The sequence below is a fragment of the Lagenorhynchus albirostris genome, chromosome 16 (assembly GCF_949774975.1).
Source record: "Lagenorhynchus albirostris chromosome 16, mLagAlb1.1, whole genome shotgun sequence".
In the NCBI taxonomy this organism is placed as follows: Eukaryota; Metazoa; Chordata; class Mammalia; order Artiodactyla; family Delphinidae; genus Lagenorhynchus; species Lagenorhynchus albirostris.
In genome coordinates, this window is record NC_083110.1 from 38,339,312 (window position 1) to 38,367,271 (window position 27,960).

Sequence of the window (27,960 nt, forward strand, 5' to 3'; positions counted from 1 at the left end):
AGCGAGCCACACGGGGTGTCCGTGGCACGGGGCAGGTGGAGGCACATTCTGGGAGAAATCAGATTCTGCCGCGGTCAGCTGTGGTCAGGCTAGGTGGATAGTCTTGGGCCAAGCTCTGAGGCTGCTCCCAGGACAGCCTCTTGCCAGGTCAACTGTGTTTTACTGTTCTCTCCCGACCCCTCCTGCTGACGTCGTTGACAAAGCTGCCAGCCGCAGCCCTGCCCCCTGAAAGTTCTCTGGACCATCCTTACGGTTTTCTTGTCTCAATCAGTCACTTCAAGCAAACACCATCAGCGCCTGACACACAGCAAAGCTCACCGCTTCTAGGATCCTAAGCCAGACATGAGGTCATGTTCTCCACCTGTGAAGAATTAAAAGTAAGCTGGGGAAGAAATGCTGCGAGGAGCGGGAGGAAAGGAAGTGAGGAAAATCAGGGGCCCTGCTGAATCATTTCAGCTCAGGTTACCTGCGCCCCAAGGCAAACTCCTCCATAAAATGGGATCTAGTAATGCAACTCTTCCTAAAATCTGGAACAAAATGACTTGGGTCAAAGCAGATAACATACGAACTGGCTATAAATTTATTTCGACATGTAATCGGGAAAAAAATTAGAGCATCAGATCCATGATTTCTTAGGTATTGCTGTTGACCGAAAAGCTCTGTTTTTTAAAAAAGTAAGTCAATTTAAATTCTCTTTATAGAAAGATAAGTAAACAATAGTACAGATGGTTGAAGATGTGGCAAAAATCATGAAAAAAAATACCAAGTAAATAACTACCATTTGAGAAGCTTTGCAATATAGAAGCGTATCCGTGTACATGAGCTCATTTGATCTTCAACCCCACAGAACACAGGCAATCTGTCCATCTTAGAGACGAGTAAACTGAGGCACAGAGAGGTTAAGTGATTTGGCTGGTGTCAAATAGCAGGAAATACAAGGGGCCAGGGCTCCAAATTCTATGTTTTGCTTTTGTTTTGTTTGTTTTGTTTAATGCTGGCTCATCTCGCAGATTGATCTACCAGTTTGGCTAGTGTTGATTTTGACAAGCAGGGGGGGTAGGTGGGGTGGGTAGGATCAAGGGGTTCACTTTGGGTCTCCCTCAAACCACCTCTGAGTGCTGATCAGTGAGCAGGTGTCCCCACAGCCAGGTCCTAAGTTCTTAGGGCAAAAGGTAAGTTTTGAGGCTTCCAGGAGGAGGAGGGGCCGGCTGCTCTTGCTGGTTGGAGGTCTGAACCCTCCATCTACAGGGCAACAAGGAGCTGTTCTTTCTAACTTGTTTGAACTGAAGCGCATAGACCCAGCTCCCTGGGACCCTGGCCACTGGTGGGTTCAAGGCTGGAGGTGGTGTCAGGCCTTGCGTTGGGGCTAGAACTGAGGTTGCTGGCTGTGAGGAGCCCCTGGGGGTAGGCAGGGCAGTCCACAAATAGGTATGGAGGTTCAGTACGATACAGACTTCCAAGGGCTTTGGGCATCTTGAAGAGTGGAGCACCTGTCTGGGACTGGGCACCTCTGCCTTCCCAGGCCATGGGGCAGGGGAGCATGAGAAAAGATCTTGAGAAGAAAGAAAACAAACAAACAAAACCTCTTGCATTAAAACTCTTGTGCTCCTGGTAATGAGCGGACTCTTCCGGGGTCAACTCGGAGAGGGTAAAGACGGCATCCAGGAGCTGGCCCGGCGTGAGCAAAGGCAAAGGGGTTGGCAAGTGTCTGGGGGTCTGCAGGCAGTTTGGAGAGCAGGTGACCCCAGGCCAAGACAGGAAGTGGCCATTGGGAAGGCCGATGTAAGCCCACCTTGGAGCTGTGGAGGGACCAGCCCCTCCCAGAGATGGAGAGGAGAGCTCTAACCTGGCAGAAAGGGGTCGGTCCACTGGCACTTGGACCTTGCAAACAACCAGACCTGCCATGGCCAGGCTCATCAAGTGGGCACTTACCTTGCCTCTTCTCTGATTATTTCATATGCTTCTGCAACTGTCACCCTGAAACCCCAGGCTGGCCTTCCCCAAGCCTGCAGCTGGGCGTGTTATTTTGCTCCAAAAGCACAGCCCAGTACGGCTCCTTACTCGAGGAATGCAGGCTGCGGTCCTCCGAGCCGATGATGAAACGGGCTATTTCTGCCCCGTGGCATCAGCAGGCCTCCAGGCGCTGGCTCCAATGCACACAATTTCATGTTTTTAATGTTTCCCTAAACAAATGTTTTCCTTCGCAACTCGGGATATTTTTATTTGGATCTCAGTGCTGGAATCGTTTTAAAAACCATTCTGGATTGAAGCTGGACTCGTGGTTAGGGTCTGGCTAAGAGGCAAGCAATTTCGCACTCCCCAAGTTATCTATTACCCGTGGCCGATCTGGATGTAAAAATAGCTGCTGAGGCTGTTTGTTTAATCTGACTGTTACTTGACACCACGCGGGTGTTGCAGTGGGGACTGTTTGCCTCTTCCCCACCAAGAACACCATTTGGTTTCCCCCGGCTGGGTCTCTATTTAGGTGCGCTTCCCGAACTTCCAGTGTCTGGCCAGCTTCTGGTCACTGATTTTCCTCAGGTGGGCAGGTTTGTGGACAATAAGAGGTCTGGGTCTTGAATCCGTTCCCCTCTATCTTTGGGCCGTCTGGCTGACAAGGGAAGAAATTTTGGCTGCTGGGCAGAGCCGGGCTGCTGGAAGAGTTAGGGTTCTGTCCGGTTCCTGGGAGGCCTGAAGAGCAAGCCACCGGGACTAGCGGAGAGCGGAAGGTAGGGTCAGATGCTTGTCTGGTTCCCTCGTGCAGGCTGGGAGGCTCAAGCTGCGGCCGGCCCACAGGGATGTGCACTCTGCACCGGCGGGGCTGGGATGTTGCTCTGTGCCAGGGCGCTGTGCAGGGTGGTGTGAGTGGCCAGGGGCATGTCGGGGGCTGAGTTTCTTCAGTGCTGGGTGTGCCGTGGTGCTGGATTGCCGTGTGGACTATGTGGGAACAGAGTACGTGGTATAGACGTGTGTGACCTTGTCCTTCCATGCATCTGTCAGGGCGCTCTGCTCCCACATGGCTGAGCGGGTACAAGCCTTGGGTGTGCCCAGGGCACCGTGTTGTCAAATGGGGGCAACCCCACAGGTCCTGTGGCAGGAGACTGGCTCTCTTGTGTCCCCCAGTGCTGCGCCAGGCAGGATCCTACCAGCTGTAACAAAAAGGACAATTGGTCATCAGGACATTCTGGCCTGTGGACTCTGAGAACATATGTGGCCTCAACAGGGAACCCGCCCACATCCCGGGGGTCCCCAACCAGACTCCTGCAGGGTGGGCTTAGCCAAATCTAAAATCATGTCTTCTTTTCCTCGTGGAGGAGAACTGGTCATTGAGAAGAGCAATATTGAATATGTGTGGAAATCTAAATAGTCTTTAAAAAATTATTATTTAGGACTTTATAACACCCCCATGGATATTGATAATGGAGGAGGCTATGCATTCGGGGGGCAGGGGCAGGGACAATATGGGAAATCTCCGTAACTTTTACTCAATTGCCCAATTTCGCTGCAAAGCTAAAACTGCTCTAGAAAATAAAGGTTATTTTTAAAAAAAAAAAAAAAAGCCTAAATTTATGGATCATTTCTTTGAACATATCTAACCCAATTATAACAAACAATATTTGAAGTAATATTTTTAAAACCCAAAATTATAGGAGTCCTGGAGAGTAGATTAAGCAAATGTTCACATTAAATGAAGTCTGATTTTCCTGCATTTGCGTTCCCTTTACTACAGTTGTTGGTAAACCAGGCCCGTGGGCTGGGCTCCTGGTTTTGTAAATAAAGTTTTATTGGCACACGGCCACGCTCGTTCATTTACATAATGTCTATGCTGGCTTTCACACAACTGTCCAGGCTGTGTGGCCGGCAAAAGCAAAACATTTACTCTGCAGCCCTTTACAGAAAATGTTTGCTGACCCGTGTTGTACACGAACACTCCTTGAGATGGGTCAATTTGGCGCACACACAAACAGCAATGAACGTTCTAGCTTGTATAGCAGCCTGTGAGCTGGACCCTTCAGGACCCGTGGCTGGCTCTGGAGCTCCCTGCCCCTTCGCTGGGCCGGTTTTTCCAGTCTAGCTGGTACAGGAAATGTTCAGGTTGCCCCTGGGAGGATTAGCTTTGCTGCGGAGTGTGGCCTGGGCTGAGCAGGGCAGATTGCGCTTATCGGGATGGTCTATAAATAGACGTCTCCGGGTGACCCAAGTCCAGCATGCGTCTGCCCCTTGGTCTCCGGGAGGGGAGTGACTGTGCCTGCTCACTGGTGACCAGAAGCTCGTTGGGATGGGAGCACCTGTGCCCGCTGGGAGGAAAGCCGAATGCTGGGTCCTGGAAACAGAGGGACTTGGATCCCCTGGGAACCCAGGAGACAGAGGTGTGCGGAGGAGGTAGGGAAGGCCCGATGGCCCCGAGTCCTCCTAGGAAGAGTATGTCCACCCCGATGTCTTTTCACTGGAACTCCAGAGAGTGACCTGGTGTTTTCTGCTTTTTGCTCCTGACCCTAAGGAAGCCCCGGAGACCCTTACAGAAAGGGGAAGCTCCACATCTAGAATTAGCCCTATTCCTCCAGGCTATGCCAGAAATCTCAGTAACTGAAACCCGCTGGCCAGTGGAGCCAGGCCTGGGCCATCGTCCTCCTTGGCTTTCAGGCCTTTGCTCCACCTGCCCAGGATTACTGGAGAGACGAAAAGGGCTTTCAGAGAAGGCTGCCCAGTGCTGACATTTCCCAACAGGCTGCAGTGGTCTTGGTTTTATCTCCATCTGAGGGTTCAAACCACATTTCACCAGATCCAGCCAATCCAGGGCCCTATAACTCAATCTTATGTCTCATTTCGTTAGTTGGGAAAACCCAAAACACGTCTTAGTTTCTACTTGATCCCAGGGGTTGCAGGACCAGAGCTGGGGGTGCGGGGGGAGGGGGAGGACAAGAGATCATTCAAAGCCTTGGATCAAGGCCCCAAAATGGAACATGTGGAGCACAGCTGAGATGTGTCACCCCCAACGTAAGTCATCGCTATCATTCTGGAACATTCCCTGGAGGGGGCTGCATGTGCGAGTACTACATGACAGCGGATGTCAAGGTCGAGACAGAGTGGGTTCACAGCTGGCCTAGGTCCCTAGGCTGAGGGCAGAAGGAGGCTTGGTGCGAAGCGTTTTCCCTTCCGAGCTGCGGACGCCAGAGTGTTTGGGAATCTGAGTGCAAGAGGGGCCAAAGTGTTAATGGACCATGAATGGAATGGCTTTCTCCCCAGGACTTGATACACCTCTCTTTCTCATAGGAAGGGGAAAGGGACCCTTCTGGACCACAGCCCATGAAAGTGGGGAGAAGGCCTTCCCTATGTCCTCTATGCTCTGCTTGGCGCTCCCTGGAGGCTCCAGGCTTGGCCCTCCCTGAGGACTGCACAGCAAAGGGCTTCCGAGCCTACGGAGAGGCAGGCTCCAGCTGTCAGTGGGAGTCCTTGGTTCCTTTGGGCCTCTGCACCCTGGATGCTGTTCCTTGGCCTCAGTGGGTCCCTTTTGTCCCTGAATGGCCCCTTCCCAGGTGGGCTTGAGCTGCTGAGGAACTTCAAGGCTGAGCTAAGAGAGGGATTTCATTTCAGCCATGTCCCATCTTAAAGCCTTCACCTGAAGCTTAAGGAAGGCAAGGGGAGAGAGGAACGTGAGATTTGCTTGAGCTGCCCAGGGCTTTCCCTACTCCCTGCCCAGTCTAGAGGCTGGTTTCAAGCCTCTGAGCCCTGCCTGCGATGGACAAGTCATACTGGAGCTGCCCCTTGGCTTACCCTGGCTTGAGGCAGCCTGGCCACATGTAGCACCACCAGCTCGTCCCTTGCCCTGGCCCTGTCTACCCCTCTCTGAAGCAGGTTAGCCCCAAAGGCTGCAGCAATCAAGGGGTCAAGATTCAGACCCACTGGGCTAAACCCACGGGTTCAGAGCCATTTCTCACCCTCAGTGTCCCACCAAGTTCACCACAGCAATCTGGCTGCGTTACTCCTGTATACAAAACACTTACGTAGATCTCTGGTTTTTTTCTCACATCCAGCATGCAAGGTTTCCCCAGATTAGTTCCAGTGATGGCCTAGGAGATGCAGGCATGGTTTCCGAGGGGAATGCCCGCCATACAAACACCGAGGCTGCTGAAGGTCAGCTGATGCCCATTCAGAATGAAGGGACTGAGCGGTTTGCTCAGGCGCAGAAACCAGACGGAGAGGGCAAAGGTACAAGGTGGTTCCGAGGACAGGGAAGCCTCAGGGGTTCTGGGTAGCCACTGCCTCGCTTCTCTCTCTCTCTTTTATGTTGGGGAAAGGCAGTCGTCCTTGTGACCCCGTGCCCTGGCCCTGGCTTGAGCAGGTTGCGTGGTGGGGATGGTAACCACACGTCGACAGTTGCTAGGTGTCAGTCACCTCACAGACACGAATTCACTGAGTCCTCCCAAGGACACCAGGAGGCAGGTACGACTTTAGCCTCATTTTACAGGTGAGGAAGCCGAAGCACAGAGAGGTTTTGTAATTGGCCGCCCCCACCCCCCTCACAGCTGGTACAGCAAAGAACGACACCCAAGGAGGTCTGGCCTCAGTCCAGGCATTTCCCACTATGTTATAGCGCCCCCGTCTGGGGATTAGAAATGAGGCAAGCGACATTTAGTGAGCAACTACTATATGCTTTACAGCTTGCTCTGCAATTCTGTTGGCCGGTGTTAGTACCACAGCGGTAGATATGGAATTCCTCCCCAGCATGGTCTGTTTCAAAAACTCAAGGTCTCTAGCAGTGGAAGCTTCTGTTTATTGAGTCCTTACTCTGTGTCTCTTCTGGGCTCTTGATATTTTTTACCTCTACCCTTCACAACCACCCAGAGAGGTAGGGATAGTTACAGATGAGGGAAGGGAGGCTCAGAGAGGTGAGGGAACTTGCCCAGGTTGCAGAGGGCTAGGAAACGGGAGCATGGTCTGACTCTAAACTTTCCACTCCCCTCTGCTTGGTGCCCAGGCTGGAGCCAGCTGGGTGCCTGTGCACAGACTGGCAGCAAACTCCCTCCCAGCTGACTTCAAGCAAGCCCTGCTGGTGAGATCACCCTCTTCTCTCCTCCTGGACCCTGCAGCTCGCACTGACCTCTGCCGGTTATCCCCTCACAGATGCCTGTCCCTTGGAGAGGGCACATTCGTGATTGGTCTCTGCACCCCACACATGCACGGCCTGCCCAGAGCCAGGCCTAGAGCCAGGCAGGCACAGCCCAAACCACCGTCGTTGACAACGATGAGCCCCAAGTGGCCCAAGTGCCTATGACTTGTCAGTACAACCTCCCGGAAAGGGGTCCAACCTCCAATTGCTCAAAACCTAGGGCAGCGGTGCTCCAAGTGTGTGGCCCCAAGACCAGCAGCACCTGTATCCCAAGATGCTGTGGCCCAGCCCCAATTTCCTGAGTGAACATCTCTGGGGTGGCCCAGAACTCTGTTTAACAAGCCCTCCGAGGCACTGTGAGAAGCAAGGACCACTGACTTAGGAAAGAAAGGGGAGACAAGAGTTCTTGTTGGTCTCAAACACAGTAGCAGATGCTCCAAAAGCTGATAATTTTTCAACTCATTGTTGAAGCCATTGTTCTAAATAACATTGCTTGTTGAAAGAGCATTTTTCAGTTTTAATTTTTAGAAGGAGAGCCTGGATGGCCATGTCTGAATTCTTTTTCTTGCTGCTGTAAGCACTCCGTGAGGAATTCATGAAGAAGGAGGGATGTTTGTCAGTTCCATGACTGTGTCCCCAAAGCAGGGAAGTTCTCTCTTTCCTTCCCTGGAAGAGTTGGGCTCACAGCTGCCACATGGGTTGGAGAAAGGACAGCTGTCATCTACCAACCAGCCGTCGCCCTTCTACGTCCCAGCCTCCAGCAGGAAGTGAGGAGAAGGCCAGAGAGAGCAGGGCTCTGCTGTGTATGTGGGGTTGGGGTGGTGTTAGAGATTCCCAGTGGCTCCATGGGAGGCTCTTCCACCAGCCCAGATACACATGCCTTCCTGGTAGTCCACGTCCAGCAGTTGCCTTCTCTAGCTTTACTAAAGCAAATGCTCCTTGGTGGGAAGAGGAGGGTATGGGAGATGGAAGAGAAGGTGCTAGGAGAGAGATCTCCACCCCTGCTTACCCTGCGGGGACACCATGGCACAGGGAAACACCCGCCCCATAACTCTCTCTACTTTGGCTGCACAAGGAGGGCAAAACTGTTTGGCACAGAGATTTGGGTCTGAATCCCGGCTCTGCCACTCCCTGGCTGCGTGACCTTGAGCAAGTTCCTCAGCCTCTCTGCCCCTCAATTTCTCCACCTCAGATTCCTTTGGCACGGGCCCTCAGTGGTTGTGACCACTGAGCGAGATCGCACGTGTGAAGTTCATGGCAGTTAGCAGGAGCTGGGTAAACAGTGTTGGCTCTTCCAGCTCTGCTTCTCCCCCTTGGCCACCCAGCCCTGTGGTGCCATTTTACAGATGGGGAAATGGGGTCTGTAGATGGCGAGGGAGCTCTGCAGCCCCTCTGCCTTCTCGTGGTTCTGGGAGCCCTCCCTGGAACCTCCTCTATCTGCCCAAGCCTGGGACACCCCAGGGCTGCTTTGCAGGGGTGCCCCTTCCCTTATGGCCTGGCTCTCCTCCCAGGGGCTACAGAAAGGATGGTTATTAAGGGACACCCTACTCTCAGCAAACCCAAGTGCCTCTGGGAGCCTCTGAAGCATCCTCTCTGGACAAGGCTCTCCAAAGCAGTGTCTGGGCCATCGGTTACAATTGTCCCTGCAGCACCCACTTCATATTCCATAGGGGCTTCCTCGAGGACCAGGCTGCTGGATATGCCTTCCTAGCAGCCCCAGGTTACAAAAACAAGACTGAGGCTCAGATGGATTGTGTGATTTGCCTGAAGTCCAGCTGATTCCACAGCTCTTAAATGGAGAGTCAGGTGTCCGTCAGTGAGGGGCAGGGCAGGCTTTCAAGGGCTTGGCCCATCAAAAGTGGACTCCCGGGTGGAATGGGATGCAGGGGATAGAAGACCCCCTGTAGCCGTGGGTCTTAAAATGAGTGCCGGGGAGCCCTGAGGGTGAGAGCCAGGAGTGAGGGGGCCTCCAGGGTGCCCAGGGGTGGGGTGATGCCGAGCAGAGGTTCTCAGCCTGCAGCTGAGGCATTTCAGAAGCTCCTGGAGGTACCTCTTTAAATGCAGGTCGCAGGGACCCTCTCCCTCTGCAGCAGCCTCAGGTTCAAGCCCTACATCGCCAAGTATTAAACACCTCTGGACTCGAGGTCTTCCTCTGTAAAGAGCAAGAGTGATCTCTACCTCACAAGGTTGTTTCGAGTACTGATTACATAATAAAAAATAGGACTCAGTAATACTGGAGTCTATAAAGTGCCCCTTATGCCAGGTGCTCCGTAAAAGGGGATTTCTTTTACTCATTCATTCAACAAATGAATGGCCCTCTGTGAGGCCCAGGTACTGTATGGGGACTGGGGACACGGCACTGAAGCAGAAAGGCAAGGCCTGGCCCGTGGACCCACCACCCGGGCGGTCTCCTCCCTTCCCCACAACGTGAATCTGGTCAGAGCCCGCCAGCCACTGCGTTTGGGCCTTGGGTCTCCATTTCTCCATCCAGATGAGAGCCCAGTATCACTAAAAATAGGGCAGCAGCAAACAGAGCCTGATCAGGAATGCCTGGAGATTCTGGCCTAGGACAGTTAAAAAAAAAACAAACAACACACTGCAGACTCCAACTCATTATTGGATCCTGAAATCACTTACTACATTGCAAATGTTTTTTTTTTTTTAAATGAAAGACTACAACAGAATAAGATGAAAATATCAGAGTGGTACATTTAAGCAGAGTAAGTTTTGCTTCATGAATTTTCCTTGTTTTATATAAATATATGTCTCTGAGCTCGTTGTATGCTGTGATGTAGATGTATTTCTTACTGTGTGTTGAGGGGAAAACAAGTGTGGAACCTCTGCTCCTGTGAGATATGTAGAGAAAGAGTGTGCACTAATTCCCTTGCTGCCCAGGGGCCTGCGTGCGGGTAAAATTCAGGGTCAGGATGGCCAGGGCTCACTGGGCTCGCTGGGCCTCCTTCTGGTGCAGGTGGCCCCCTGGCTGGGGAAGAGCCCAGGACCTGGTGAGTCCAATGGCTCCAAGCATCTGGAGACTTTCAAGCAGTGGCTGCCTCGGGGACCAGTTTCATGACCATTCCTTTGCTTAGCCTGCTCCATCATGGGGAGCAGCCCCAGGTGGCTGGGGTGGCAGAACTGGAGTTGATTTTTATTGTCCCAGTTTCACAGGTGTAGGTAGAGGTGAAGTGACTTGCCCAAAATGACACTGCCTTGGAACAGGACTTCACCCAGGTCTCCAGCTCTTTCTACTGCCCAGAACTGCCTGGTTGGTTCCTATCTCATGTCAGTTCCTACTGTTTCCAGAATCCAGGGCAGGATGTTCCTGGGAAAGGTGGAAGGGATGGATGAATGAGTGAATGAACAAACAAAGGATGCTCCAGAGACTCTCTCCTTGCTTCTGGAAAGCAGTTCTCAGCCAGCGGTGATTTTGCACTGGGGGCCGTGGCAAAGTCAGTGGTGCCGAGGCTGAGAAGCCCTGTCATTAATACACAGGAGCAGATCTTTAGCTCCATTTTACAGATGAGAAAACTGAGGCTCACAGACTTGCTGTAAGTTAGCCAAGTTTGTACTCAGCGAATGTAGTGTAGCACTGGGACCTGGCCCAGATCCCAGTGCACTCGTCATTTCAATGGCCCCTGTGTTTCTGAAAGAGCTGCATGTCCCCCTTCTGGCAGCTGCCCTGGCCTGGCCTGGCAGTGGTGTGGACTTTGGGTTGTGTCTAACAAGGAGGCCGAAAGGTCATAGGGCTGAGCAACGAAACCATTTCTTCCAGTTTGGCCCCTTCTCATTTCCCAGCCTTTCACCTCTCCATCAACTTCGCTATGACCGGCACTCACCCCAGCTCCAGGAAGGCACGAGGGAGGTGAGGGCAGAGCTCTTGGTGGTCGGATCTCTTCTGCTCCAATTTTACCTTTGATGGCAGCATAGATGCTCTTATAAAAGGAAATCGGGGCACCTCTCTAAGCCCACAAGAGGATCCAGTGCCCCTTGTCCAGGGGGGCACCTGGCCCCTAAGGCTGGTCCCCCAGCATCTGCAGAGAGCTCCCAGTGGAGCAATGCTAAGAAGCTGGGCAGTGTTGGGCCTGAGCTCCTTCCGGTGGAAGGGAGCGTCCAGAGACGGCATTGGCCAAGTCCAGCCCGTCTGGCCACCAGGAGCTTTTAAGGAGTGATCTTCAGCAATGCCCAGCCATCAGAAGTGGTCAGAAACAGTGCTGCTGTTAGCTTCTGTGGAGTGAGACCCTCGCCCAAGGATCCTTAGAGAAGCAACTGCAAGTCCGATGGGAGCCTGCAGGATTCTGAGGCTCCGGGAGCTCATGTGCATGCCTCATCCCAACCCTGCTTCGGACGCCGGGTCATAACGGAAATCAGCCATGGAAATCGGTCAGTGCTGCAAAGCAGGGCTTTGGCCCCAGAGAGCAAAACACTGTTCTGTCCCCCTGGTCACACAATTATGAAACAGGAACGGGACCCAGAAGAAGCAGGTTGCCGGGTCCTGGAGCCCAGCCCATCTCTTCATCCCTCTCCTCCTCTCCTTGCCTCCATGCCTTGCTTCTCTGCTTTCCTCCCGCAACTTGGTCCCCCCCTGAGTATGTGATGCCAGGTGCTGGCATCTTCCTGTCCTGGGGAGCGCTGGTTGGGTTAGGTCCAACCTTCCTTGTGCCAGGCTCCCTGGCCTCTAATTCCAGACACAGCCCCAGATCTGGGCAATGCTCAGAGATTCCTGAGGAAACATCCCATCCAGACACCGTGGACCAGGGACCCAGGCAGGAAGTGGGAGTCAGGCTGGGCTGAGCTCCAGAGAGAAAGCATCTCTGCCCCCGAGCTCTCTCCCAAGGGCAGCAGAACACCAACAGCAGCTGCAGCTACAGATCACAGCCAGCTCTGTGAGCCTGGCAAGCCCAGGCAAGTTGATTTCTTCAGCCACATCCCTGGGGTGTCCTGGACTCCTACATGCTGCAGGGTTTTGAGGCCCCCTGTACACGTGATGTGATTCAGGGGGGATTCAGACACATGCCAAGCCAGCGCTGCTGCCGGGGCCCCCCGTGCTAACCAACCACGTTCCTGGGGTTGGATGAAGGCAGCCTTGCCCTCTCCCAGCGCATGGAAGCCTCGGGGTCCATCTGAGAACCCTTGCCTTGCCCAGTCTAGCCCATAGGTTGGGGCCATTTAGGCGAAGCCAAGCCAGGATGCAAGCAGAACCCCCCACCCTGGGGTGCCAAGAGCCAAACCAGTGGAGCCAAAATGGCCAAACCAGATGTGTGATGACCTGTGCACAAAGGTGCGTTTTACGTGTGTAAGAGGCACTACCACTTAGACAGTGGAAACCTGTCTAAGACAATATGAGTGTGGCCCAATGCCATCCCTCAGTTCATTCCAGTTCCACAGGGAGAAGGCCCAGGTCAGCCCTGCCTCGGCTGTGTCTCCAGCACTAGAACGGGATGGCACGTAGTAGTGATCAGTTGTTGAGTGGATGCATAAAAGAGCTTCAAGCGTGGCTTCTGAGAGCCCATGTTCACCTCTATTAGAATATAAATGAACTTGAAATTTCTGATTTCCAGAAGTCCAAAGGCGTTACAAGGACAGAGCGATCATCGCATTGGGAGAGAGCTGGGAAGGAATCATCACGGGCCGGACAGTGGGGTCCTGGGGCCAAGGGCAGGTGTGATCCCAGCTCCAGCACTCTATAAGGGACAAGCTGCCCAGGTAGCTCCAGTTACCCAGCCATAAGGTGTTAAGTGTTAGCAAGGAATGAATGAGGACAGGCACGTGCTGCAGTGGCCCTGGACACTTGACACGAGTCTGCGCCCGTCTCCAACTGAGGAAGTTGATTTTGCCATGTAAAATGTAGGACATAGACAAAGACGTTCCCTCTGAAACAGCAAGCGGGAAGGCTGTTGGGAATTGCACAAAGAGGTCAAGAGTTTGGCCCAAGACGGACCAGCAGGGCACACGTCCAGAGCAAGGCACCTGCCCGGTGTGGGGTGGGTGGCAGAAGTTGTGCATACAACGTGTGTGCGTCCACAGGCTGGAACAAGCCGGCTGTGTTTGGTTTCACTGCACCAAACCGCTCCTCAAGGCAACCCCAAGTCAATGTCTCAAAAAAACACCCAGAAAGAGGAGGGGAAGAATCAGTTCCAATTTGTCAGGGCCTTCTGGGTGTGATAAAGCCAACCCCTGTCATCTCCACCAGCTTCCTGCTTCGCCTTTGCTGAAAAGTGAAAACACCATTCAATTAAGGTAATTAAATCTACCCAAAGAGCTAGAGCTCAAAAACCACACTACAGGCAAGTGGTCAAACCCGGCAACAAAGCAAATCTCAACAGCTTCCTGTGCAAAGACGGGCAGGGATGCGAGGAGAAAGGAGGGGCCTGCTTAGCAGCCGGAGAGCATCCCTCCCAGCTGAGCAAGGACTGGCCACCTGAGCCTCCCCAGACGGGAGGGACCCTGTGCTGCCCAGTTGCATTGTTAGTTCTACTCCTTTGGTTGTCGTGAAAAAGGTGAGCTGAGAAGATTCTTGGGAGGTGAATAGAATGATAAACCCTCCTTTTCTCCGTCAATCGTCAATTCTCCCTTGAGCTCCAGCCCAGGAGCCCAGGACACACCCTTCTGTGCCTGAACCCAAGGACCAGAGGGGTGAGGGTTTCATCCTGGAGAGAGTGTGGGGTGGTCAAGCGGTGAACCTGAGCTGAATCCCAGCCCCAGTTCTCTTTTCTACATGCTGTGTGACACTGAGCAATGTTCTGCACCTCTCTGTGCCTTTTTTTCTCCACCTAGAAAATGGTGACAATAAGACCTGTTGAACCCACCCCATAAGGGTCATGAGAATCGAACAAGATAACGGATCCCAGCGTGTGTGTTGAACCGCAGGGTAACGTGCAGATATGAGTCACCCCAGGATGGACTTGCTGGTTGGCTTCCTCTGACTGTGATCCACTTTGGGTCCTAAAATTTGGTGAGGACCTCAGCTTGCCGGATAAAAGACAAGATTTCCAGTGCAATTTGAAGTTCAGATAAACAGTGAGTACCTATTTTTAGTATAAGTATGGGACGATTAATTTGATAGAGAAATTTGACTAATACAAAGTATAGCCCCAATATGGACATACGTATACTAAAACAATGTTCATTGTTCTATCTGAAACTCATATTTCCCTAAGTGTCCTGTTTTTTAATTTACTCCATCTGGCAACCCGGCCATGCCAGACCGCCAACCGCTACCTCCTTTGCTGTGTCCTGACTCCAGGACCACCCGGGCCGGGGTCCCCAGCCCAGCTCTGTCACTCAGCAGCTGTGTGACATGAAACATTCTGAGGCTCCATTATCTTGTCTCAGAACCGAAGCTGATGGTGCACAGCTGCACAGAGGAATAAGGAACTGGGGCCTGCCTGGGGCACCAGTCAGGGCTCTGGTTCTGTGGGCCCATCACACCTCCTCAGCCCCGGGGCTCAGATGAGTAGCTGTGTGTGGCAATCTGGATCAGGGTCCCCTGGCCACTTCCTGTCCTCACAGCCTGGGGCAGGCCGGCAAAGGTTGTGTTGCTTGACCTGTCGGGCCTGGGCTGGCTGCCAGCCAGGAGTCCCGTGGGAGTCGAGGAGAACGTGAGGCAGCAGAACTTTGGGTCCTGCATTCCCACACCACACACTCGCAGCAAACCTCTGTCATCACATCCTTGTGGCCCAAGAAGCGTACTCAGCAATGGCAGCTGAAAGCTTTGACCAGTGGCCACCATGCCCCAGGCATCCTGTCAGTCAGAGACGAACCAGGCCGGGAACCTCAAGGAGCTCAAAGCCTTCTTGGAAAGATGGATTCATAGCAGATAAAGTGGAATAAAGCAGCGCAAGTGATTTTTTTTAGAACTCTATAAGGAATAGGAGAACAGAGGAGGAAGTGGTCAGAAGCTGGTGACCTGGGAACAAAGAGAAACATTCCACGCAGAGAGACTGCCGCTCCAAGGAGGCAAGCCAGGGCCCACCTTGGCCTGCAGGTCCCTCATCCAGGGCACCGCACGCCTGGCGGGAGCGGGGTATGGGGAGACTTCCAGCTTCCCCGCCGAGAAAGCCTTGAGGGTCATGCACAGCCATACGCAAGGGATCAGAAGAGAGAGAGAAAAATCTCTACACAAAGCAGCCTATTCCAGTCCATGATAATTCAACAGCATTGTGCAGGATGACATGGAAAAAGGCACCATGTGAGAAAACGTTTTGGAAGAGTCCAAATCTGTAATGACCGTGCAAAGGCTATTTCATTTCTCATGGTGACAAAAGGCTGACTCATGGGGGTGCTCCCTCAGATTTGGTTTGTTTGACATATTCTAAAACAAAAAGATGACCCTGGCAATGAGGAGAAGACAAAACACATCCTCAAGGGTAATCCTCCCAGCCTCTGGCTACTGGGGCACATACACGCCCCCAGTTTTCCCCAAGCATGTCTTCACTATGGTTGTGCCACCAGAGCCTTTGGCCCCTCCCTGATGGCTGAACTGGAAAACCTTGTCCATTCATTCCTGTTGGGGACCCCATTTCCCCTTGTGCGCTCTAGTGCTTTGCAGAACCTGTGCCCAGCATCCAGCATCTGTGGATGGAGTGTTGAAAGACCAGTTCTCAGAGGGGCTGTTGAGCCTCCAGGGCTGCCTGTACAACACAGAGCAGAGGCCAACACTTCACCTGCTGACACCTATAATTTAGGTATCGTATCAGTTAATGGCCATTTGCAATGTGGCTGTAACCAACACCCCAGTTAACGTACACAACAATTATTTGCTGGACGCTAGCCCTCCAGAGAGATTCAAAATCATTCCCCCGCTTGGAACACTGAGTGCCGTTAGAGAGACAAACAGGAAAATGGCAAAGTCATGAAGTCACGTATTTCTCCCTGATGTAGAAGCTATATTCACCCTGAAACTCAACCCTAACTTACCTGGCACACGCCACGGTGTGAGTGAACACCTTCCGCCGTCCTGTGAGCTGGCTCTAAGGATAACTGCTCCGCCTGCTTCCTCCTTCCATCACAGGCAGATTTGATATGTTTTAGGGCTAGGAATCAAAAAGGAAATTAAATCCACCTGGATTCAAATTCACTAATTTGAAATGTCTGATAATTCTGGAACTACTGGATTATAACTGACTTTCAGTTCAGTCCCACTAAGCCAGTCAATAGTGCGAATAACATCATGACAGAGGTGGAGGGATTTGCTCACTTTTTAACAGATATTTCTTGTGCTGTGCACTATGCCACAAGAGGGGATAGCCTGGAGAGCCAGACAGACACGGACCCTGCCACAGTGAAGCACCCAGGCTGTCAGGAGAGATAACAATTCAACAATAATCACCCAGTTAAATACTTAATTACAATTATAGTAAGTACTTCAAAGGAGAGGAGTATAGTGGGCTGTAAAAGCAGGTAGCAGAGAGATTTAAAACAACCTGAGGAAGCTGCCTTATTGAAGGGGCATGTGAAGTGGGTTCTGAAGTATACATAGGAGTTAAGCAGCTAACAGGAGAAAGGTAGAATTAAAGAACTCCAGGCAGAGAGAAAAATATGTGCAAAAGCCCTGAGGCAGAAGGTAGCATCGGCATATTGAAGAAGCTGGTAAACGTCCAGGGTAGCTGGAAAGCCAAGCATGAGGGGAAAAATAGTCCAAGATGAGGATGAAAAGGGAGGCTTTGTTAAGAGAGATCGATTGTCATTCTTTCAAACTGGAAAGCCATTGAGGGATTCTAAGCAAGAGGTTGACATGAACAGATTTGGTTTTTAAAAGCTGCTTCTGGGTATAGAGCAGAGAATGACTATGGGCTCCTGTGGTAGCCCGAGGTAGACATGACAGCAGCTGGGGCTACGCAGTGGCCGTGGAGATTAAGATTAATGTGCGGGGGGGCAAGAGACCTTTCAAAGATGAGACTCGTGGGACGTGGACATGGATCAGTTTAGGGGAGGCATGGAGGAGGGAGAGGCAGCGGTCACAGGTGACTCAGATTTCTGGGATCCTCAGAGGAAGAACTGGCTTGTGGAAAGGTCACGGATTCCATTTTAAATGTGTGGTTTTGTGGAGCTGTCCGGGGGCAGATGGAAACAGAGGCTGGAGCCCAGACAAGCTGCCTGGCCTGGACATGCCGTCAGTGTGTGTCTGCTCCTGGCGACGCTGGGTGTGGGTAAAATCGCCCAGCGAGACTAACAAGGGAGAAGAGAAGAAGCCCCAGGGCCTGGCGCAGAGGAAATCCAACCATCCAGGAGAGGAAGATAAGAGATGAACCGTTAGGCCGGGCAGGGAGATGGAAAGTGTGTGAGTCCCACAAATGAAGGTGGGAGAGCTTCCCAGGAAGATAGTGGCCAACGGTCTTGATTGAAGCTTAGAAGTTAAGTCAGATGAGAAACAACTTTACCCGTTGGGCGATCCACTGGGGGAGGGGAAACTAAAGGCAGACTAAATGAGTCAAGGAAATAATGGGCGTGAGGAGTCAGGAAGCATTTAAGAGAGCAAACTGATTCTGAAGGCCATAGACATGAATAGGATCTTACCGTGCCATGAATAAATATTCATTCTCATTTCTATATATTCATCAGGGCAGATTCCAAGACCTTCTTTATAGCACGATTCAACGATATGCCATTCTCCCTCACTCATGTTACCTGAGGGGAACTGCACCCTTTCACCTGAAAAGTGCTCTTATGAGCCAGACTTTTCAGCAATTCGGGTTGGCTTCCGTCAAACAGCCCAAAGCAGGGAGCAGGGTTGTTTGTGCTGGCCTCTGGAGAACGTGTTTCAGCAGCAATGACAGTGAGTCCGTGACCCCCAGCACAGAGTGATGGGCTCCCTAAATGTCCACAAAATAAATGCACCATGTCCTTCTGCATCTCTGTCTCATCCACGTGTGACATGAAGTGATTTCATCCTCATCCCTAAATTGTACCCCGGTGGTGCTGCAATGGGCTCTCTAGTTAGTGACACAAATCTGAATTTCCCAGATCGTCTTAAAACCCAAGACCAGGGGTCCTTCTCAGTAGAACTTCTCCATCTTTCTTGCTCCTTCTTTTCTGTGCCTGTCTGCCCTCCATTAAATTTCTGGATGAAGACACCCAATTCAGAGCATTGCCACGAACGTTTATTCGGCTTCTGTGTTGGTGTGTTCAGTAAACAAGGGCAAATAAGACTCCCTTCCTGGACTCGTGGAATTTTCTTTCTAATTGAGGAGAGAATGAAGCAATCATCAATTCCTGAGACACATGGGTTATAATGTGTGGAAATACGGCATGAGCTATGGAAAATGTGAACCCAGTGTGCGGTGGGGACACGAAGGACAGCCTCGAGGGCCAGGGACGGGGCTAACCGGATAGTGAGCAACACAAAGTTGCACTCCACAAATCTGAGTTATTATGATTGTTAATATTACTAATAAACCACCATGGACTGGATTAATATCCAGGAGTTACAACATGAGGACAGTCTTCTGGAAACCCCAATGGTCTGCATTTATAATTTGCATAGTGGATTTATTTTAATTACTTCACACTTCATTCTGAGCACTCTTAAAATTCTCTTGGGCAGCTTTTTGGTTCTTTTAGCTGTCAAAATAGATGCTCAAACCTCCTGCCAAAAGTAAATTGAACAGTACGGCCTGCCGAGTGGATTCAAGTTCAGCCCACTCTAGTTCTCTTTGCTGCAAAACCTGCATTATTAATTCACATGGGAAAAGGGCCTTTGGTCCAATCTGACTAGCAAAAAATGATTCACAGCTGGGCCATTCATATTAGAAATCCCAAAGACTTAAAACAGGTTCCTAAAGATTTCTTGGACCAGAGACAAATTAATGAATATTGGAAGGGATATAAATCTATCTTGGTTTCCCCCAAAATGCCTGCGTTTGGAATTTTGTTGAGTTCAAGTATGAGAGCCAAAAAAAAGAAAATTTGAAAGCCAATTGTATTACTGACATTTAAAGATAGCTTTTGTACTGAACTCATGCTTGGCCTTTTGGTCCTTAGGGTTCTAATGAAATTATTTTTCTTCTTCTTTCTAGATGGGCAGCAATGACAGCGAATGTAATCATGACAAGAAGTTTTAAAACTACAGATCCTGAAACCCAGAAAGGCAGGCACCCACTACCCCCACTCCTGTAACAGGTATGTATCAACTCAAGAGTCGGCCCCTGGAAAAACCTTCGGTTTGGGCTACTCTGCTGAAGCTTCCATTGGGTATCAGGAGACTAGGGGATGGGAGTGGGGGAAGGAAGCCAACTTTATACCGTCCCATCTGAACCCAGGTAAATCAAGTCAGAATGGAAGAAATTATCTGAATGAAGTTAGCAAGAGGGAGGTCTCTCTTTTTCCTGAGGCAGAAGCAATGTGGCTATCTTCTGAATACTCCAAACATCAGTGACCATCTTTTGTTACTGTTTGGAAGTATGACACGAGCCCAAGATCAGGTTGGGTTTTTTGGTCACACGCAACAGAAACAAAAACTGGACAAGTGAAGCAGGAAAGGATACGTATTACGAGGAAAGGGGAACCCTCGTGGACTCAAGGTGAGGGCTGAAGCTCCAGGCTGGGAAAGGACAAACAGGGTGCCGGCTGCTGCTGGAAAGCAGACTCCCTCCTTGCGTCACTCCAGGAGAAACAGTCCAGTGGGCTGGCCTGGGTCTCACGTCTGCACTTGGCCCTGAGAGGTCTCTGCAGGCTCCTTGACTTTCAGCCCCACCGAGACTGAACGCCAAGGGGAGAGGAAATTCCCCAAAAGGTACCAAGTGTTCTTACTTGAAGGAAGGGATGGAAGCAGAGTGTTTAAAAACTAACAAGTATCTGCTAACAGTAGGTGGTATTTAATTGACTGGGGGTGTTTACTTAACTCTAAGATTCTAATTATTTCTCTAAGGACGCTATTTCCATCTTAATGTGGAAGTAGAGAAACCCCATTGTTACTGAGTTCAGTCATTGCCGAGGTCAAAGCCCCAGCATTCGGGACACCAGGGAGTCAGAAGACTCCCTGACTGTATCGGTAAGACCTCAAGAACAGAAAACTTGACTTAAAATGTCCAGAGTCACAGAGGGCCCCCAATTCAGCCCAATAACACAGATTCCAGACGGGGGATGATTCTGGTCCAGGCTCACAGCCCAGCGGGGCCACAAGGACTCAGGAATGTTCCTCTGTCCACCAGGCCATCCTCAGCAAATTGGCCTTGAGTCATCATCGTTTGTCCCTCAGAGTTGCAAATTGGATGCCTCAGTGTTATGAGTTGAATTGTATCCCACCCAAATTCATATATTGAAGTCCTAACCCCTCATGACCTCAGAATGTGATTTATTTGGAAACAGAGTCATTGCAGATTTAAGTAGTTAAGATTAAGTCATTAGAGTGAGTTCTAACCCAATAGGGCTGGTGTCCTGATACACAGAGGAAAGGCAACATGAAGATACACGGGAAGAAGGCAGCCACCTGCAAGCCAAGGAGGGAGGCCTGGAATAGACCCGTCCCTCACGGGTCTGCCTCTGTCCTCAGAAAGAACCAATCCTGCCCACACTTTGATCTGGGAACCCCAGCCTCCAGAACTGTAAAATAATGAATTTCTGTAGTTTAAGCCATCAGTCTGTGGTACTTTGTTACAACAGCACTAGCAAACAAATACAGTTTCAGGCTCCACGATCTGTACTGAAGTGAGAAAAAGGGCACCAAGAGAACAGAGACAATGGGGACCATTCCCTTGATCAGAAAGGCAAGAGTTTCCCCAGTCATTGGAATGCTTCCACCCCTGTGGCCAGAACTAGCTGTTTGGGAGTCTAAGGCCATGAGCATTTAGCTTCTGCAGTTTTTTGAGAGGAAGTAGAAGAGAGAGAAGGGGGTGGGGACAGGGGCGAGGCTGGCCAGGTGCAGGGGCAGGGCTGATGCTCTCCCCTTTCAGGTGCCCTCTAAAAGGCACCTACTGTGCTTTCTGGGGAGCAAGTGGCCCGATTCTCAAGGCAGGGCTGAGGAGTATGTAAATACAGGCTTTCCCAGGGCCATCAGTGGTGCCTCATCAGCTCATCCAGTTTACTAGAACTTGGGGTCCTCTGCTTTCTCTGGCAGCCCCAACTCAGCCCTTTCATTCATAAAAATGAGTCAGTCTCCCGATGAATCAGCATCAGAAACCCACCGGAGTGCTGTGGTCAAGAGACAGGAAACAGAAAATCCCAAGGAAGGCTGGCCTCCGGGACCAAAACACAGCAGTGCTAGCACATCAGGCCCTGTGGGACACCTGGTGGGCGACCCTCTATGAGGAGCCAGGATATGATCAGGACCCCTGCCGTGCAGGCCCTACCACCCTGGTGACACGTGTTCATCTTCCACCCCTTACAGCCTTGTTCAGGCCCCTAAGCTTACTGCTCAGGCCAGCCAGGCAAGGAGGGGAGCGTACGGGCTTGCCAGTTTCCTCTGCTGATGTGCCTGAATGGGGCCACTGTGTGACAGTGTTGCATCAGTCAGCTGCTAGAATGTTCACTGTGCCAAACGCCCCCAACTTGAGCCCACTCTAGGGCCTATACTTGCTCTTTTATCTAACTTTTCATGTACTCACGTGTTCATCCCCTGCCCTGGCCAGGCCTGTTCTAGGCATTGGAGGCGTGTACTGAATAGTAGTAATCAGGGTCCCAGCAGGAAGTAACATCCCTAGACAGAATCCAGAAGGGAATGCAATGAACCACCTCATACCTATTAGGATGGCTACTATCAAAACAAAAAAAGCAGAAATTGGAATTCTGTGCATGGTTGGCAGGTGTGTAAAATGGAACAGACAATGAGGAAAACACTGTGGCAACTCCTCAAAAAATTAAAAATAGAACTACCATATGATCCAGCAATTCCACCTCTGGGTATGTGCCCAAAAGAATTGAAAGCAGGGTCTTGAACAGATATTTGGACACCCATGTTCATAGCAGCATTATTCACAACAGCCAAAGGGTAGAAGCAGCCTAAGTGTCCACTGACAGATGAATGAAGAAACAAAATATGGTGTATACATACGATGCAATACTGTTCAGCCTTAAAAAGGAGGGAAATTCTGACACGTGTTGCAGCATGAATGATCCTTGAGGACATTGTGCTAAGTAAGTAAACAGTCACAAAAAGACAAACACTGATTCCCCTCATATGAGGTACCTAGAATAGTCAAGTTCATAGAGGCAGAAAGTAGAATGGTGATTTCTAGGGGCTTGGGGAGGAGAGAATGGGGAGTTGTTTAATGGATACAGAGTTCAGTTTTGCAAGATGAATGCACTTAATACTACTGAACTGTACACGTAAAATGGTTAAGATAGTAAATTTTATGTCGTGTGTATTTCACCACAATTTTTTAAAAAAAGAAGAAAAGAATGCAATGAAGGGACTATCACAGAAGTGTAGGCAGAATTAGGGAGACCCCAGGATGTGGAGTCACTGAGGAAGTGACAGCCACTCTTCCGGCAGCCCCAGGGGGCAAGGGCAGCAGTGTTGCAGGGCCCAGTGAGTCAGAGCCCAGGGGAGGGGCTGTAGTTAGAGAGGACTGTAGTGTTGCCAGGACCCCACTCCACAGTCAGAAGCAGGAAGTAGGGGGACAGAAATGCCAGGAAGGCTGGCTCCCCCTTGATCCAAGCTCCCACCAGCACCTCCCACTGGCCACACCCAAGGGCAAGTCAGAGAGTGAAGGATCCCTGGTGAGGCAGGGTCTGGGGGACTGTGCCCTCTTGGGGTGGCTCTGGGACAAGGGCAGTCAGCAAGCAGACAGCCTAGTGGCTCCTGAGCTCCGGGTTCTTACAGCCTAAGGAGGGGATAAGCAACAAAGAAGTACATTTAGTTTTAGATTGTGCTCAGTACCCCAAAGAAGATAAACCAGGCCCTGTGAGGAGGGAATACCCTGTGGAATGCCAGGGAAGTTCACTCTGCAAAAATGACACGTCTGGACCTTAGGCACTGCATTAGTCAGGGTTCTCCAGAGGAACGGAACCAATAGGATGTATGTACATATACACGGAGGAAGAAGATTTATTGTAAGGAACCGGCTCATGTAACAGTGGGACTGGCAAGTCTAATATCTTCAGGGCAGGCCAGCAGGCTGGACACCCAAGGGGGAGTTGAAGTTGCAGCTCCAGTACAAAGACTGGAGGTAGAATTGCCTCTTGCTCGGGGGATCTCAGCCTTGTGGACAAGGCCCACCCAAGCTGTGGAGAGTAAACCGCTTTACTGACATTTGACCAAACACTGGGCACAATGGCCCAGCCAGGTTGACACGTAAAATCGACCATCCTGACCAGCGTGTCATGCTTATACGGAGCCGCTAAGTTGAATATCATATTCACACCCTGCACTTTTTCCTTTTGCAGAGAAAAAAAATTCCCACTTTGTAATTGCATCTGGTCATCGGGAAGCTCCAGTTTTGCGGGCAGAGGGCTGCATCCAACCCTTCCTAAATCATCACCCAGAGGCGCCCACTGACTGACAGGGACGCAGAGGATGCAGGGGAGTAAGAAGTGCACGGACGGCTTCAGCGACTCCTCGAGCATTGGCAGCGTGCTGGACGATGCAGACAGGGAGGTGAGCAGCCTCACAGACCGGGCGTTCCGGAGCCTGTGCATCTCAGAGGACGCATCCTTCCATGACTCCGACCTGGCCCTGTCCCCGGATATCACTCGCCAAGTGTTCGGGAATTTTCACCAGAGAACGGTGAGCCATACCCATCGGAAAAGCGGCATTTGGAGCCAGTTACCATCCCAAGGCACGGAGCATGCCGGCTGGGCGGCCACGTTCCAACAGCTGCCCAAGTACGTTCAAGGGGAGGAGAAGTATCCCAAGAGCAGCCCCCCACTGACACCAGCCCAGAGGAGACTGGAGGTGCCCGTTTCTGGCCTGAGGAGCAGCAACAAGCCTGTTTCCAAAGTGTCGTCACTGATTAAATCTTTCGACAGGACTGAAAGCCAACGTTGTGACAGCAGGCCTCCTACCAGCAAGCCTCCAGCTCTCAAAAATCCCCCCAAATTTGCTCCTCTTCCAGAAAGCGGTGTCAACTTCTGCTTCGATTCTGCCGTTTTGACGGTCAGGAGGGTGCCTGCTGAAGTCTCCAGCGCCCATAAGACTAGCCACCAGCCCGGCAGGAAGCACGGACAGCAGGAGTCCCCCAAGAATCCTGAAATGGCCCGTCACGGCCCCAACAGCTTCCTCCCAACGCCCGAAAACGCAGCCAACTCATTTGAGTCAAAGTTCCCCTCTCCGGCCCACAGGGCAGCCACCAGCGAGACTGGAAGGGGCCAGGAGTGGGCTCGCAAAGGGACCTTTCTTCACAGTGAAAACAGTGCTTTTGAGTCATGGAACGCCCACCAACCCAGGCTGCCTGAGAGGAAGGACGCTGCTGACACTGTCACAGAAAGCAAGGCGCCCAAGCGTTATGAGGACACGCCCTTGTTAAGAGAGCCCCCGGCCTCTGAGCACAAAACCTCCCCCTGCCACCTCCGGGCCGGCTGCGGTCAGGAAGAGAACAGGCTGGCCGCAGGGACTCACTCCGCATCTGGAACCTGGGATTCTAGGGATCTGGGAGCCCAGGGATTTGCTACGGAGGGAAAAGCTTCCAGCTCACAGCCTGAGCCTCCATCGAAACCGACCCATGTCCCCTGGAGGAAACCAAAGGCTGGGAAGGGAGGTAAAGAAAGTCTGCAAGATGCTTCAGAAGAGAAGAAGCAGACCAGCTGGAGAGGCCCAGCCTTGCATACAAAGCACAATCCCCAGGGGCAGTTTCCAGAAAAGGATGCCCTCGACACGCCTGTGGACCCCCACGAGCATTACGATCCTCCTTTCAACATCAGTAAGCTTCTGACCCCTGTCATACCCAACAAGCACGTGCTGGAGTCCTCCAACAGCCAGCCAGCAGAGGTAACCCCATCACCCACAGGACAGCTAAACGGATACCAAGAGAAGGAGCCCGGTGAATGTCAGTCCTGGGACAGTTACAAATCCAAAGCCCCCAGCCTGCTGTTCAACCTCAAAGATGTGCGGAAGTGTGTGAAGAGCACGTACAGTCCCTCACCTCTCTTGAAAGGCCCTGATGAGAAAACCAGAGGCAAGCAAGAATCCCTGAGCAACGGCGGCCTCCTTCCCAACGGGCTCGAGGAAGGCCCTCCAGATGAGCTTTCTAAGGAGACACCAGCTGATGCCCCTTCTGTGTCACTCACCAGTACGCAGAAGGACCCCAGAGCTGACCCCGGTGCAGCCTCTGCAGACAACTACCTAACTCTCACCTCGCCATCACCTAACACCAAAGCGCCCTTCTGTGTCAATGGCGAGGCCGGCGACAGGAACAGCTATGAGAAGGACGATGCCAGTGGAGAATCGGAGATGGGAGGTGCCAGGCCCAGCTGGCGTCCAGACTCCAGGGAACACTGCCCCAGGAAACATCTGTCTCTGAAGCTTTGCAGTGGAGACCCTGAGGCAGGGAAGGCTGCGGAGACCCCAAAGACCTCCGGCCTAGAGAATGGATTCTTGAGATCCGTCTCTCAAGATACAGAACCCGAGAGAGAGGCAAGGCTTCAGAATCCAAACTTCAACCAGAAATTCTCCCCAGGGCCCCTTTCTCCCGAGGAGGAAGATGTGTTTTACAGTGACAGCCAGTCTGATTTTATGCCAGGCCTCAAAAGTAAGAGCAAATTCAGCACCAGCTCTTCAGATCAGTCCTTTGCCTCGTTCGAGGACCAGCAGAAGACGTGGTTTGCCGAGAGCCAGCAGGAAGAAAGGAGGAATGACGTGAGTGTAGGCGACAGTCAGAAGGATGAGAAGGAGAAAGTGATGGAGGAAGATGAACTACAATACCGCACCTTGAGTAATGGGCACGCATGCATGGAGGAGCACAGCAAGTGGGAATCCTTGCAAGGAGAAGAGGAAAGTTTGCCAGAAGGTAGCCCTGGGAAGGCGTTGAGGGAGGAAGCTAATTTCAGAGGCACTGGCATTGGGGGAAGTAAGGATACAGCTCTTTCACATGCCAAAGACCTAACCCCTTCACCATGTTCCACTTCAAACAAGCACATACTCTTTGCAATTAAAGACAACACCCTCAGGGCCACCCCCGTGATAAAACCCATCATGCTGCCCCTCCTGAGATCCATGTCCTCAGATTCCCTGCTGGGCACTGGCCACAAAGAGGAGGAACTGCCAAGGCCGGGCTGGGGCAGGGATGCTGGTCTTTGTGCCCGCGACAGCCGGGAAATGCCCAGCACTCTGCCACCCACCAGCGTGCAAGGCACACACTTGAAGGGGGCGGCCTGTGAGGATATGGAGGACCGCGGGTGGGGTCCCAGTGCAGCCAGGTCAGAGACGTCCCAGGCAGCCCCAAAGGGGTATGTCCCATTTCCTCCACTCACGGGAGAGGGCCAAGGGTTGAAGCCACCCCAAGAGGCCGTACATAAAGTCGTGGTCAGCAATGGCAAGAGCAGTTCCATAGACCAGGGGAAGCTGGGTGCTCCAAGGTGCGTCCCCACGATTGCTTTGCCAGAAGGCGACCTGGAAGACCAGCCACCCCTACAGAAGCTTGGAACCCGTTGGGAAGAGCAGGCACAAGGCTTCCAAAGTCACTTTTTGTCTACACCCAGAGCACAGCCCCCGGGGAGAAGACTGGTCCACGGTGAGCTAGCAGCTTCCCCCAGCGCCAGCTCCCTGGAAGAGAACAGTGCATGCTCCCCTGCCACCAGCAGCATTTACGATGATGCTTACCAGGCCCCCAGTGAGCCCAGCCTGCTGCCAGGGGAGCCTCCCCGCAGCAGCCCCTGGGCCAGCTCCCGCCCTGGCAGGGTGGCGCAGAGGGAGGACCTGACACATGCCCTCACGTGGGAGCCCGGCTCCGACCCCCAACTGGAGTCATCAGCAGAAGACCTCAGGACACTTTCTCCAAGAGGCTCCTTGTTGGACATGACCACCAGCTCAGCTGGCCTCCTGGAGAAGCCAGAGCCTCCTTCTCAGCTGGAGAGGGCGGCTGGCAAGCCTCCAGCAGTACCACCCAAAACAGAGAAGGCCCTGCGGCGGGCCAAGAAGCTAGCTAGCAAGAGAAGAAAGACCGACCAGCCACAGGAAAAGCATGGCGAACGCCGGGAGGAAAAGCTGCACCCCGAGGACTCAGAGCGCAGGCCACCTTCCCCCGGAGAGAGGCCCCCAGCCAGGTTCCCCGTGGTCCGTTCCCTGCCCCCTCCCGTGCGCCGCCACTCAGTGTCTGCCTTCTCAGAGCCGATCCAGAGGCGGCCTGGGGGCTCCCAGTCCCTTACACCCCTGTCCCCTTACCCTGCCACCCAGAAGGTCCTCCAAGACCCCCAATCTGGAGAGTACTTTGTCTTCGATCTGCCGCTCCAGGTGAAAATCAAGACTTTCTATGACCCAGAGACGGGCAAATACGTCAAGGTCTCTATCCCATCCTCTGAGGGGGGTTCCCCTGAGCCAAGCCCGCCGGATGCCCTTGCTGCTCCCTACGTGCTGTACCCGGGCTTCCGGCCCCTGCCTGTGACAGCCTTGATGCCCCTGCGCTGCTCCTCTCAGCTCTCTGCCCCCACCTTCCTAAGGCAGCGCCCTCACACCAACGAGGCAGCTGGCCCCAGGCCCCAGAGCGCCCAAGATGCTGGCCTTCAGCTGGCCTCTGAGCCTCCCAGTGACCCCACCCAGCACTCTGCAGGCCAGTGCCCCGAGGGGCGCCCCCAGAGCCCAGGGGAGGAGGTGGGAGATGCTCCAAGACTGCATATCATCTCCACTAACGACCTAGAGGACTTTGCCATGGAAGGCATTTCTTGAGAATCACAGCAGACTAACCCACCCCCCGATGAACCCAGAAGAGCTTACTTCTCCCTCCCCCAGAACAGTCAAACACACAGACACACACACACACACA

At 52.3% G+C, this 27,960-nt stretch overlaps 1 protein-coding gene across 6 annotated transcripts; it reads left to right on the forward strand.

Annotated features, from left to right (window-relative positions):
* Positions 1-176: 176 nt before the first annotated feature.
* Positions 177-27,960, forward strand: C16H10orf71 (chromosome 16 C10orf71 homolog). 6 transcript variants are annotated; one of them, XM_060125636.1, is made up of 4 exons: positions 177-377; positions 13,886-14,128; positions 19,126-19,228; positions 23,432-27,960. In XM_060125636.1, the coding sequence occupies exon 4, from the start codon at positions 23,562-23,564 to the stop codon at positions 27,861-27,863; it is 4,302 nt and encodes a 1,433-aa protein (XP_059981619.1). In that variant the 5' UTR covers positions 177-377; positions 13,886-14,128; positions 19,126-19,228; positions 23,432-23,561; the 3' UTR covers positions 27,864-27,960. The 6 variants fall into 6 exon arrangements, with proteins under 6 accessions (XP_059981619.1, XP_059981621.1, XP_059981618.1 ...); XM_060125635.1 differs by lacking the exon at positions 177-377 and adding an exon at positions 2,441-2,729; XM_060125638.1 differs by lacking the exon at positions 13,886-14,128.

Bases quoted from the DNA above. Each gene is read 5' to 3' on its own strand.
- C16H10orf71 (XM_060125636.1), top strand. From the start codon at position 23,562: ATGCAGGGGAGTAAGAAGTGCACGGACGGCTTCAGCGACTCCTCGAGC.